General features: G+C 31.7%; 3 protein-coding genes across 3 annotated transcripts in view; 1 reads left to right on the top strand and 2 right to left on the bottom strand.

Annotated features, from left to right (window-relative positions):
* HELRODRAFT_112087 (hypothetical protein) overlaps positions 1–2,111 on the bottom strand; it is a gene marked incomplete at its 5' end in the record, with an annotated part of 5,966 nt that extends 3,855 nt beyond the window's left edge. Inside the window, 6 exons of the mRNA XM_009019991.1 lie at positions 14–117; positions 308–419; positions 546–643; positions 1,038–1,440; positions 1,604–1,717; positions 1,920–2,111. Coding sequence (XP_009018239.1) covers positions 14–117; positions 308–419; positions 546–643; positions 1,038–1,440; positions 1,604–1,717; positions 1,920–2,111 — 1,023 coding nt within the window. The remainder of the gene's footprint in view (positions 1–13; positions 118–307; positions 420–545; positions 644–1,037; positions 1,441–1,603; positions 1,718–1,919) is intronic.
* A 5,993-nt stretch (positions 2,112–8,104) lies between these two features.
* HELRODRAFT_173379 (hypothetical protein) lies at positions 8,105–9,137 on the bottom strand (the record flags this gene model as incomplete). The annotated part of the gene is made up of 3 exons (XM_009019990.1): positions 8,105–8,272; positions 8,453–8,708; positions 9,130–9,137. The coding sequence occupies 3 exons, from the start codon at positions 9,135–9,137 to the stop codon at positions 8,105–8,107; spliced, it is 432 nt and encodes a 143-aa protein (XP_009018238.1).
* A 673-nt stretch (positions 9,138–9,810) lies between these two features.
* Positions 9,811–10,565, top strand: HELRODRAFT_80236 (hypothetical protein; the record flags this gene model as incomplete). Its single annotated transcript, XM_009019989.1, has 3 exons — positions 9,811–9,887; positions 10,045–10,088; positions 10,348–10,565. Coding segments are annotated over 3 exons (339 nt in total), but the record flags the coding sequence as incomplete, so codon positions are not given.
* Positions 10,566–14,630: the final 4,065 nt, after the last annotated feature.

Below are 14,630 nucleotides of genomic sequence, written 5' to 3'. Positions count from 1 at the left end.
CTCCGTCAGTCACCTGTACTCCTCCTCTGTCCTCGTTGCCAGCCATCCCGTCAACCTCATCCATCAGCAAGCAGTGCTTCTTGCCATTCAAGGGCGACGACGATGACGACGATTTTGCTGATAACGATGATGATTTTGATGACTGACGATGATGACATTTCTTCCTAAAATAGTACACACACACACACACACACACACACACACACACACACACACACACACACACACACACACACACACTCACTCTCTCCCTTTCTCTCTCTCACACGCACACACACACAAACACACACACACAAACATAACTTACTGAAAAACCCGACAAGGGTGTGATTGTTGAGGGCCTCTGAAACTTCCTCTTTGAGACTTTTTTTTGATCTGGTGTCTGACGCGTTCAACTCGAAGTAGGAAAACCCCGCCTCCTAATTACAATAAATATAATTAACATAATTAGAATTATTAGCATAATTATTATTCATTCATTCATCTATTCATCCACCATTCATTTAATGTTAAAGGCCACAGGTTGACCAAACTGGACATCTGACCTGACAGACGACTTGGGCTGTCGTGGTTTTTCCAATACCAGGAGGACCTGAAAGTAGAGCTGCCTTCAAGCCAACACCATCGTCGTTTGATCGGCCAACTGTTTGTTGATTGGTCGGTCGATTGGTTGATTGGTCGATTGGTTGGTTGGTTGATTGGTCGGTCGATTGGTTGATTGGTCGATTGGTTGGTTGGTTGATTGGTCGGTCGATTGGTTGATTGGTCGATTGATTGATTGGTTGATTGATTGGTTGGTTGATTGGGTGGATGATATATTGATTGGTTGAATTAGATAATTGATTGGCAGGCTGTTGCTAACTGGCTGATTGACAAACCGAATAGAGAAGCAAAGAAACAATGGAACAATCAATTAAACGAACAAATTCAAACGTTAACCAACTAAATACAAACACACAGACACACACACACAAACACACAGACACACACAAAACAAACACAAACAAACACACAAACATACAAGCGAATACACGAACATATAGGCTTCTTAGAAGCATTCTTGTGCCAGTTAAGTAGCCACATGTGAAGTTTCTTAGCCTGGCTCTTGTCACCTTGCTGGCCAATGATCTGCTTCATGCTTGCTGGCTTGTACTTGTCAACCCACATTAAATTACTATTATTTTTATTGTTGTTGTTGTTATTATTATTATTGTTATTGTTATTATTATTATTGGTGGTAGTAGTAGTAGTAGTTGCTGCAGCTGAAAGAGCCGATGAAAAACTAGCAATTTTTTGTGACGAGTTAGATGATGATGATGTCACAATTCCTGATGAAGTCGGTATCTTGGCTGGTGGCAATGATGACGATGACGACGATGATGACGTCATTTCAGATGCTGATGATGATGTCTTTGATTGGGGTTTACTCTGCATAGCTTCCTAGAGATATTTAGTTAACAGGAAAAAAATTATTTAAAAAATTGAAACTAATGCCAGAATCTATCATTCATTCATGCATGCACCCATGCATTCATTCATTCATACAATCATTCACTCACTCATTCAATCATTCATTCATTCATTCATTCCCCACACTACCGACTTTCTTCAGATCTTTCTCGGCTTGCACTTCGTATTTTGATTTCTTCCCTGGCAACTTTCCGATGAGCTCCAGCAATCCATCTTCATCAATTTGTTTCGTACCAAGCTCAGTTGCCTGATTGATTTCAATTCAATTCGGTGAATTCAATCAATTAATCAATCAATCAATCAACCAACCAATCAATCAACCAATCAATCAACCAACAAACCAAACAACTTATCACTCATTTAGCCAAATGCGCCAGGTAAATTAACCTTCAACCGACGCAACCAATCAGAAGCAGCCAATCACAACCAGCCGACCAATCACAACCGACCTTGGACAGCTTAGAGGCACCAGCATCCCTCCCCACGACCAGATACTTGGTGTTCCTGCTGACATTCGTCGTCACCTTCCCACCGTACTTCTCAATCAACGACTTCATCTCATCCCTATCGATGCTTTCATAGACGCCAGTTAGGACGAACACCAAGCCCTCCATACAATTTTCCTTCCCCTCGTGTCGCATAATTATAATTATTATAAGTAATTATAATTATTAACGCATAACTATTATATTATAAATAATAATAATTTACAATTATAAGTAATAAATATTAATAATTATCAGGAGTAATGAATAACACCTCGGGAATTGCCTTAGAGCCGAGGGCTCTGGGTGGCTCTCTATTTTTGAACGCCAGGTACGATGACCTCCTCTTGTCGCCGCTCTTTGCAAGGGACTGCCGTGATTGGTCGGTTGATTTGGATCAACAACAACAACAATAATAAAAACAACAACAACAACAATAATAACAACAACAACAACAATAATAACAATAAAAATAATAATAATGACCTCATCCAGATCTATAGAGGACTTGTTAGGAGTTCGGTTGCTAACAAAGCTGCTTTTATTTTTGCCTTCATCAACCCCCTCTACATCATCATCATCATCATTCATTATGACGTAATCATTATCATTGTTCCCGCTTTTATTATTGATATTATTATGATTATTCTTATTATTGCTATTCTTATTGCTATGCTGTTCTACCATCGAGTCGAGACGCTGTTTCTTTGGGTCCGGTGTGTCTTCAGCAAAGAATTTTTTCTGGAATAATAGTAATAATAACAATAACAATAATAATAATGAAAGATGATAATAATAATTAGAACGCACCTTTAAATTATTATTATTATGATTTTTAACTTTCTCTCTATCATCATCCACACTCATTTTCTTCTTCTTCAAACTATCTGAGAGCTTTTCGGCCAGACATTTTGCAGCTGTAATGACGATGATGACGACGACGATGATGGTGATGACGTTGTCAGATTGGATATTATTACGATGAAGAAGATGATGATTTGAATGAATGTGATGAAATAATAATGAAAAAAAACACAACAGAAACCTCTAGAGTTTTCGTTATAGTCATTAGCTTCATCAGCATCAAATATGTTATCAGCGACATTACTTCCACTATCATTGGCCTGGATGAAAGAATGAATGGATAGATGGATGGACAAACTTATGAAATGTATGTATGTGTGTGTGTGTGTGTGTGTGTGTGTGTGTGTGTGTGTGTGTGTGTGTGTATGTATGTATGTATGTATGTATGTATGTATGTATGTATGTATGTATGTATGTAAGTATGTATGTATGTATGATGTATGTATGTATGCAAGATGTAAAATAATCTGTACTTAAAATTCAAACCTTGTTCATAAAATGTTCACTGCGTTGAACAGGTGAACAACCAAAGAACTCAGAAACACTGATCTGTTTCCTGTCATGCTTTTCCTCTGCCTTTTTCTCAATGCTCTTTGAGGTATTCGGCGTCTTTGGTAAAACTCGTGTGAATGCCTCTTTGATTGGATTTCTGTCTGGAGGTGAAGGTTAAAATGGGGCTGTATAATATTTACAACAGTAATAATAAATAATTATTATAATAAATAAAAATCATAATAAATAATCATAATAAATAATAATAATAATAAAAACCTACCAGGTGAATGATTCGTGTTTATTCTTCTCCTCTTCTTCTTCTTCTCCTCAGATGGATCCCTCATAGATTTTGGTAATGGGTCCTCGTCCTCATCATCATCATCATCTTTAGAATGATAATAATAATAAACAATAATAATAACAATAATGATAATAATAACAACAATAGTAAGAACGGTCTTTCTAGCAATGTGAATTTTTTTTTAGAAACTTATGCAAAACATTGGGAAGGAAATTATCAAAGAAAAAAGGATGGAATAAATTATGATGATACTATACCCTTTGAATAAATTATTTTCCGATAATTAGCATCTAATTAGCATAAATTAATATTCATGAGTAGCAATGGTAAAAGCCTATACGGACCAGAACTGATGACGTTTATATGGTAATTTACATTTTTTTTCATTTTTTTTGATGGCGTAAAATCATCTTCCTCCTCTTCATCAACAACATCTGGCTATATTAATAATAATAATAATAATAATTATTATTATTATAATCATGAAAATTATGATAATAATGATGGTGATGATGATGATGAACAAAGACCAATTATTATTTATTTGCAACAATAATTAATATGATAATAAAGATCAATATAATAATTATTATTATTATCATCATCATCATCCTCATCTGATTATCACCATCATCATAAAATCTAGCCCAAAATCATTTCAACCGACACTAACTAATTTTCTTTTAGACCCAACATTAGAAACTTTTCTGCTCTCCGCGACCTTTGACCTTTTTGTTGAACTTTCGTCATTAGCCTTGACCTTGTCATCTGTACTGGCCTTGAACTTCTTATCACCCTCTTTCAACTTCGCCTCCGTTTTGTTATTATTATTAATCTTACTACTGTTGTTGTCATTTGCATTGTCCTCTCTGATTTTGGCATTGTCAGTTTTACTAGAAAGTGCTTTCACATGTTTTGATGAGGTTTTTGAAGTTTGGTTAAGGTTAGGCTCATCAACCATCAATGATGATGATGATGGTGGCTTCATTTTTTTATTCTCATCGTCACCATCATCAAATTTTTTAGATTTTTTCATTTTATTCTCATTTTCTAGTAACAAAGATGACGTCGTCTTCTTCTTTTTAATCTCTTTGAATTGGACTTCTTCGTCTACGGCTGACGTTTGAGGCTTAGAGATATTTCCATTTTTCTGTCTTTCAACTTCCTTTTGTTTTACAATCTTTCTATCACCAGCTTTATTATTGTTCTTATTATTAATGTCATTGTTATTTTTATTATTATTTGTACTAGAGCTGCCTTTGTGGGGATGATGTTGATCAGATGACCTTGTACTTTTTGGCAAAGTCAACTTGCCTGTGCCAAAAAAATTTCTTATGTCCTGAACGGATTAAAATTTACTAGGTAAATAATTTTAAAATTGTTTGTGGGTCCCATTATGATTTATTTACAAATTATAATAATCAAATGATCGAAATACATTTTATAAATTTTAATCATTTTCTTAGTTTAATTAAATTAATTTAATAATGTAATAACAAAGAATTTATTTGACTATTTGTGATTTAAATTGAATGAATAACAGGTCAATTATGAGATTCAAACAAAGAAAATTGTCATTCAAATCCATCCATCACACTTTTACCTTACTAATTTAATTATTAATTAAATTTATAATTATTATGAAATATTAATTTGACCTTTTTAAAATGAAAAATAAATGTCAAACGCCAGTACTCCTCAAAGCTTTAATTAAAAGAACAGACATCTCCGACAAATTTAATAATTTTATTTTCATAATAAATTCATTTTTTTATTTTAAAAACGAAATGTGATGTCACATGGTCAGTCAGTGGTCAGTCAGTAGTCAGTCTCACAGTCCACAATCGCATTTCAATTCAAATAGATTTGTCTTAAAAAAAATGAAATGAGAAAATTTAAACCATATTGTAGCATCCAGAACCAAAGATTCTTCTCTCTAAAATTAATATTTCTCAAATTTAATTTAATATTTATTAATTTAATATTTATTAAATTAAATATAGAAAACAAATAAACTGCACTCTACGCGGCATTTATAATTTGACGGTTTAAAAGTTATTTGTTTAAAAGCGGACTGATTTAAAAAAAAAGAATAAATGGCTTTATTTAGAATTTTACAAGATTTACTGTTGGTCATTATATACTTTATTCTTCTACATAACTTTGTGGAATTAAATCCATTTTCTTTCCAAAGTCAACTTTATGTTTGGGGTTCAATTCTTCAACGATACACGTTCCTCAATAGCTTATCCTCAATACCTTATCTTTGAGGAGATCTCTACGTGCTTTATGACGTCATTATCCGTAGTAGAGGAATTAATTCTATGTTCTTGAGACTCATATTTCCGATAAACATAGACGATTTCTCACTCATTCATAATTTTGTTAAAAACTTTACATTTATATCAAATTGAAATTTTAATTTCAGTGTATAAACACGATAAATCATTCAGTTTGTCATCCTTCTTTCCATTAACCTTTCACGTTTTCTCCATCCATTCCTTATTCTGAATACTTCATATTAGACTTGACACCTTTTCTAACAGTGTGCCTACCCTATTAAGTTCATTTTACTAAGTATTTTTACTTAAAATGATTTCGTTAGAAAAGCATTTAAGCCAGCTTTTACATCGGTTACACGCTTTTAAATTACATTGGTTACATCAATTACATAATTTTGCAATGGCTACATGATTACACGTTAACAGTTTTTACATTGCTTATATATTTTTTACAATAATTACATGGCTTTACACATTAACTACAGGTCTTTACACTGGTTAAATATTAAAATAAAAACACACACACACACTCAGACAGACTACATGGGCTGGACTGAAGAGTGTATTTCTTAAAATAATAACGTCGTAATCGTAACAGCCATTTATTTTTTTTTTTTGTTTCAATTTATTATTTATTGATTCACATTTGAATAAAATTTGCACTCGTGTTGATGCTAGTAAGACGCCCCATGTATGTATTAATAGCAGACATAGGTATCTATCTATTTCTCTATCTATTTCAATCTATAGATACCTATTTCTCTTTCGATCAGCCTGAGTTATCACAACGAACTTATAAAGATTTGAGATCTCTAGGGTTGAATTTTTTCGTATCGCCGAGAAATATACGAATTTTCGAATGTTATTAACATTCTAGTAAACAACATTTCAACTCTGTCAAATTAATTTATTGATAAAAGACTCTTTTGTAGCATTGAATTAGCTAAAATAATTAATTCTACAACTTTTGACGCAAAGTTAACTGATACCATTATGGAAAAAATGAATAAAATAAAAAAATTGCTTGTGTTATGGATCTGCCTGCACTCTATAATGATGGAGACTGAACAGTTGAAATGTTTAAAAACCGGCGAACAAGAAGAATCATGTGCTAATGGGATCAAGGATTGCTTTATTAGCAGTTTCAACAACAGAGGTAAATGTATATATTTTAATTATTCATTCATTCATTCATTCGTTCATCTGCCCATCCATTTATTTACTTTAACAAATAATCGACCACCAAAAACTTTTCCGACGAAAGATTTCGTGCAAGGTTGCGGCAAAGGCGATGGTTTACTCACGTGTCAGACCGACAGATGCAACACTGAAGAGATGGCGAACGGTTTCATAAACCTAATGAACCAACAACTAGCCGAAAAAGAAATGGCCCGTCGAGGAGCCATACATGTTCGAAAAAATCCAACAAATTGAAAAAATATCTATTTATATGCGTGATTATTTATTCGTTCACTTATTTATTGAACTATTTCGTTGGAGGAGTGAGGTACTTTGTTGAAAACGTTTGACCTGTCTGTCGTAAACACAAAATTAACTTTCGTACGTGACTAGAATGAAATCGTAATCCTGAAAGTTAAAAAATTTTGCGAATTAATTTAATTAAATCATCAACAAGTGAACTGTTTTCTGTTATTGTTAGAAAAATAATGAAAATAGAATAATACAAAGATAATATTAATATGAATAAATAGCTATAAAGAATATAGGTATGTATATGGTATGTGGTGAATGTTATTCAGTACAATGTTACTCAATCAAATAAGCACACCACGCATTAACTTTTCAAGGCGTGATTAGACTTAACAAATTTTTTTTTCACTCCAACTCATGTTTTGGCGTGATAGATGAAAAAATCTTTTAAAATAATTAATAAATTAAATTGTAGCCATAGGTTCTATACTTAAAAATTTGGATACATGTATGCGTGTATGATGGTTAATGATTAGCAATGGTGTAAACCATGACAATTTGAAAATCATTTTCATAACATGGGCAATGTTGTTTAAATGATGGACGAAAACATTTATTCATCTATAAAATATAGATCGTATATACGCAAATGAAAACAATACAAACCAAATAAAACCAGATAAGAAAATGCTCAAAAAACCCACTATACTACAAAAACCGCCAAAAAACGAAAAAATAGTTGAAGAAAAAAAAACAAATAGTGACCTAAAAAAAAATTAGGAATTCAGACTGATATCGAAATAGAGTTTCAACTTCTCACAGACGTCAACAGCAGTTACGTCGTCGATGCACTGAAATACATAGCAATCGCATATCAGTTGATCATGGCTGCCCACTTTGAATACTAAGTTGCTTTTGTCATTTGGGTCGTTGTAGTACACTATCTGGAGTTCATTAATTTTATATTTATAACCATATTAATTTTATATTGTCAAAATACTATTTATTTTAAATTTGAATGTATGATATACTTTTTATTTATAGCATAAATACCTTTTATATGATATTAATTAATTAGCTAAATGATATTTTAGAAAAGTAAGGTTTAATAAAATAGCATTGACTTGAGCAATGGCATGCAATGGAAACCTATGAATGACCACCTCCCCAGACCTATCCTTGACGACGATACCATTTATGGAAACTTTAAAATTGATCAGATCAGATTGCTTGGGATTGATGACGAGTTTGTTGTTCAGTTGGGCTTCCTCCACTCTGTCTATCAGCTGAATGTCTTTATCCCTGTCCCCATTTTGCTGCTGTAGGCTGATTTTTTCCAGTTTACCTAAGCTGTACATTGGCACATCTCTGGAAGTGTTACTGGTAGTTGTTTTTTAGTATTTAGTTAGTTATAAGTTAGTTAGTCATGGTTCAATGCATTTATTTTTATTTATAATGAATAATTAATTGATTATCATTATTTATTAAATTATAATATAATTATTGTATTATATTTCTATTATATTTTTTATTAATTACATAAGTATTATACATTAGTACTTAAGGTAACGGTTAGCGTTGTTAGTTATTATTACTTATTAGTTAAGTATTACAATTACAGACAGTTAAGTTAATAGTTTTAATTCATTAGCCTAGCGTTGGTTTTCTAACAAGGAATCCAATTCAACATTATATGTAACATTTTTAAAACACCGAACCACATCTTATTAATCATAATATCGTAAAATAATAACAAAGAAAAGCAAACCAAATTAGAATTTTGTCACTAAAATGAACTTACTCAGACATTTTTTATGAATGTTGTTTTTTGAAAAGTTAATTTCATTATCAACGCCTAACATAAGAGTTAATGGAACAGAATTGACAGCATTTTGGTGATTTTTTTAGTCAGGAACAAATTTTGTAATTTTAAAATTATTTTAAATAAAACTTTGATTAACACAGTTTTATCAAAAATATAAAACACTTGGTATTCATTTGCGTAAGAAAGTTACTAATTTATAATTACTTAGGTTAACTTTTAAATTACGTAGCGTAACCTATGTCGTTAACGATTGAATTGAAATAACTGTCAGACTCGCCATATGTCGGCTGAGCTTAAATTCTGAAAAATGAAATTAGTATTAATTTTTTTAGTTTTTATTTTCTTATTTGTTATCTCTGCTGGAAGTAAGTGTCGCAATATAGATTTTTCCCAGTTTGATCCCTGCCAGTTTCCGACCCAGTTGATTTTTCCTGGCTATGGGGAATGTGGGGTAGAATTGAAAAGTGTTGAGCTGGCTGCCAGTCAGCCTCCTGTCAAGTTTAATGATGCCGATGTTTGTAAATTTTAAATCTTCCTACTTAAATTTATTACTATTTGAAGTATAATTGTTATGTTATAATATAATAATAATAATATATTTCTATGTATATATAATTATTTATTAATTAAATTTTTTTTAAAAAGAATAATAGAAAGTATATTTTGGTGATGGTGGACCCAGATGCACCATCTGCCAACCGACCGTCAAAAAGATTTTGGAGACATTGGCTCCTGTCTGATATTCATGCATGTTTATTATTGTCTGTATTTTTAAAATTTTTCTTCTTTTATTAACTTCAGTTTCTATTATTTAAAATTTTTTAAGTTTTGATTTATTTATACTATTCACACAAACGCACGCACACACACACACACACACACACAGGGAAGTGAATTGCTATCTGGATCAATGTTAACAGGAAGTGTGTTAACAGGTATGATAATTTTTAAAGAAAAAATTGCAACAAATTTTTATAATTTTACATTTAAACATTTAATATTCTGTAAGACAGCAATTTTAACCATTTCATGATTCATTGAGTTTAAGAATTGTAACTACTACTACAGCTACTACTGCTGCTATTACTACTGCTACAGTTACTACAACTGCAACTGCTTCTATTACTACTACAAGTTATAATAAAAATTATGACAAAGATAAGAATAATTATTGTAAAATTATACTTTGATCAGCATACCAGGGCCCAATGCCGCCAGAGAGATCCGGCCTGCACAGGTATCAATTCTTCCTCTTCAGACAGCCATCCACATTCAAGGATAGGTTTGAAGTGAAGGAAGAGGATTGGGATGCTGTGGGAAGAGAAAGATGGGATCTAGATGAGTTTGTAGTGAAGTATGATTTGTGTGGACTGCTGGCGGCCTCCTATCAGTACTCAGCGTCCAGGAATTAATTTTTGTTGTCGGTTGACACTTCGGAACAAAAATTATTGCGTTACTGACCAACCAAAGCCAGTCATTTAATTTTTTTTTTCAAATTTTCCTTTGTACTATTGTTGGGGTTGTTTTGGTTTACAAATGTCTAAATCATATGAATTGCATTTATAAAAGCACTGCTGACAAAAATCTCTTTATTGTTGGAAAGATTTGGTGATTTTTGATTTTGGTGATCTTTTTTTCGTTAATTTTCCAAAAATTTTATTATTCACGATTTCGTTTCATAATGGTTATTCTCTCTTTTTTTAAAATGAACGAACGTTTCTGAATAAATTTCAAGTTACTTCAAATCGTTCATTGTTTGCTTTTTTAACAGTTTTGTTTTATTAGTTTCAATATTCAATAAAAATTGATACAGGATAATTTATTTAAATCGGTCAAAACTTTCAAAAATTTAAAATCAACTGTCTAAACAGTAGATGTTAATTTCAGAATTTACCAAGAATTTAATAATTTATTTAATTTTTGTAATATAAAGTTTAAAAAGCTTCAAAGTTTAGCTGTCGATTTTATTTCCTTCTTCAAAAGTTTTCAGGAATGTCATTTAATAAATTTATTCTATTAAAAAAGAAAATGCAAGTTATATTATCCGCTCTAGATCAATTTGAAAAAAAATTTGATGGGCTAATTTTTTTCGCGTTCTGCAAGGTTTTGCAGCATTAATACTACCACATAAAATAAAATAACGACAATTTTATCATATGTAAAAACATTAGATGATCATGTTTGGCATAGAATAAGTTTCAAGCATAGCGTTTCAGATTACAAAAGGTTCTGTCTCTTTCGATCTTTAAACCTTTCAATGAAAAAATTGTTTGTCAATTTTTATGAAATAAATAAATTATCAGATAATATAAATTAGTAATGCATTAACTTAATAAGTTTTACGGTTACGGTTATGACAAAACTGCTACTGCTGCTACTACTACTGCTGCTGCTACTACTACTATTACTAATACTACTACCGCTACTACTATTACCATTACAATTACTACACAACTTCTTACTACTAATAATAATAATAATAACAACAATACAAATAATATAAATATAATTATAATTTATGAAGTATTTTGCAAAATAGAGGAAAAATAATGTCAACCGGATTATTCCTCTTCGAGGAGTGCTAGAAACATTTTCAGGAAGGCTTCTACGAACTCATCCTTGCTCACCTTCTTGTCGCCGTCAAAGTCAAACACTTGAAGAAATTCCTATTTCAAATTTTTTTTAAATTATAGTTAATCAAAAGTTTTAGAAAAAATAAATAAAAATCATTTTTTTAATAATTCTCTTGTCGGTATATCTTATAGGTCAGCGACAGGTCTCAGCAACCATGATTACAGCGTGTGAATAGATACACGTGAATCAACGCATCCCACACACCCACATTGGATGTGATAAATAGGTGGGGATTTATTTGCAGAGAGAGAGAGAGAGAGAGAGAGAAAGAGAGAGAGAGAGAGATGAAAATATTTGTAACCTTACCTCTCTCTGCTCGTTTAGATTTTTAACTTTGCATTTGTCATTCTCGGCCAGGCTGGAGACCATCTTGTCAATTTCATCGTGAGTGAGGTAACCGCTCTTGTCCAGGTCGAACTCGTCAAACGTCTCTGAGATGACTTGCACTAATTCAACTTCTATTTCTGACATTTTTCAAAACTTCTTCTGCTGCTGCTGATTGGTAATGTTAAAATTATTTTTAAAAAAAGTTCTTTAATAGATCAACATACGAACAAAACACACGCGCACACACATCACACACACGCACCACACACAGACACCGCACATAATCAAATTTTTGTATCTGATATGTTGGGACCTCTTTGAAATCAAACCCGGATACAGAAACATCAGAACAAATCGACAATCAAAAGACAAACAGCAACAAGTGTAAGTGGATTACTCCTTATTAAGGATACAATTTTCGTGATGGGATGTTGCAATTATCTTCAAGAAATAATGCTCCAGCATCTTACATACAGGCTGTACGGTATATTTGATGAAGTTTATTCTTACATACTTATAATATTTGAGGAAAAAACAAGCAAATAATATCTATAGATCTAGTTTTGCTTGAAACTTTTAGTCAAAATGTTTTAGCGAATATTTGAAAATTCGTATCTCTTCATCATACATTATTTGATTATGCTGATTAGTTGAGATTTGGTGCTTGCCTAGACTTGTGCAAATTCGCGTTTTCAAATTTTTTTCCAATCACAATATTCATCTTCGAGGTTTCAAATTTTTAAACATTTCTTACTGAAAAACTTTTAAAATGTTTCATTGAATTAAAAACACTTCTAGGTAAGAAATTAAGGTAACGGTGTGTGGTGTGTGTGTGTGTGTGTGTGTGTTTACGTTTTGCTTATGCTATGTTAATGTATGCATCTTCAATAGAGCATGTCTACCACGTAGCTATAAATAACTCTGCTTTGGAAGAGATAAAAATGTAGATGCTGATATAACCATCACTACTCTCCGCACACACGCACACACATACACACACATACACATACATACACACACACACACACACATACAAACACACATACATCATTGCTGGCTGCTCGAAAATATCCGATCAATAACGAGTGTATAATTGAAAATTGATTCTCAGTAAGAGGACAATGCATGAATGTTAAACCCAGAAAGCAGGTGATTGAGAAGATATCATAAGATTAAAAAAAATTATTAGTATCAATCTATGTATCTATAATTTTAATAACGATCATAATAATAATAAGCCAGAATAAAAACATTATTATTATTATAACTGGGAGAGGAGGTTTAGGCCAGGATGGCACGCACCTCAGAGTTTAAGGGGTACCAATTACAGATTTGGAAGGGTGTTTTTTAGATCATCACAAAATTTTTTTGAGAAATTATACCTCTACAATCCTTCCTACAATCCGTGATTGTGATTAAACATTTTAAAAAATTTTTACTCTGGAATGAATGGCTTGAATTTATCATTTGGTTTGTGCTATAAAAAAAAAGCACCAGCCAATGAACACGACAACAAAAACATTGAGATTTTTATCTAGATTTTAATCTAAAATAATTTTATTTCATTAAAAAAAACCATTTTATTTTATTTGAAAATCATTCTACTCTATTTAAAAATCACTCTACAATGCTAAGATTTTAACAAGGAAATCTTTAAATTTTCAACATTTTGTCAACTTTAAAATACGCCAACTAACTAACTATACGTTCAAATTTTAAATAATCGCATTGTTCACTAAATTAAGTGTCACAATTGCATCACTTTATTCTACTAGGAGCAAATTTTTAAGCGTTTGAAGTACCAAATCTTGGATGATTGATAAGTTGTAATCAGTGGCGGATCTAGAAAACTTTGATCGGTGGTCAAAATTTTCAAAATGATGAACAATTTTTGAAATTTTACAAGGTCGGAGGCAACGAATTAACCAAATGTTTGCTAGTGTGGTCATAATTCCGCTTGTGACCTTTATAACCGATTCTACATCAAATTTGTAATTATAAAAAATATTTATCAACAAAAAAATTTTTTTAGTAGCTTTTAACGTCATTACAGGCTTATTAACTCAGAAATACGAACATTTCAGTTGAAATTAAACCAAAACTCTGGCAACAAAATGTCTGAATATTAACATTTTTTTATTAAAATCTAAAAACAAAACACGAAAAAAAATGATGATGACTCACCGGACAACAAAAAGGCGAGAAAAAGGGTCGGTACGAAAGTGACTTATTCCAAAATAGATAACAAGTGCGATGCATGCATGTTTATATATACTCACACATACACAAATACATACACACATACATACACACATACATACACACATACATACATACACACATACATACACACATACATACATACATACATACACACACACATACATACATACATACATACATACATACATACATACATACATACATACATACATACATACATACATACATACATACATACTTACTTACTTACATACATACATACATACATACACACACACACACACACACACACA

The sequence above is a fragment of the Helobdella robusta genome (assembly GCF_000326865.2).
Source record: "Helobdella robusta unplaced genomic scaffold HELROscaffold_26, whole genome shotgun sequence".
Classification (NCBI taxonomy): Eukaryota; Metazoa; Annelida; class Clitellata; order Rhynchobdellida; family Glossiphoniidae; genus Helobdella; species Helobdella robusta.
This window is presented reverse-complemented; position numbering and strand designations above follow the sequence as displayed.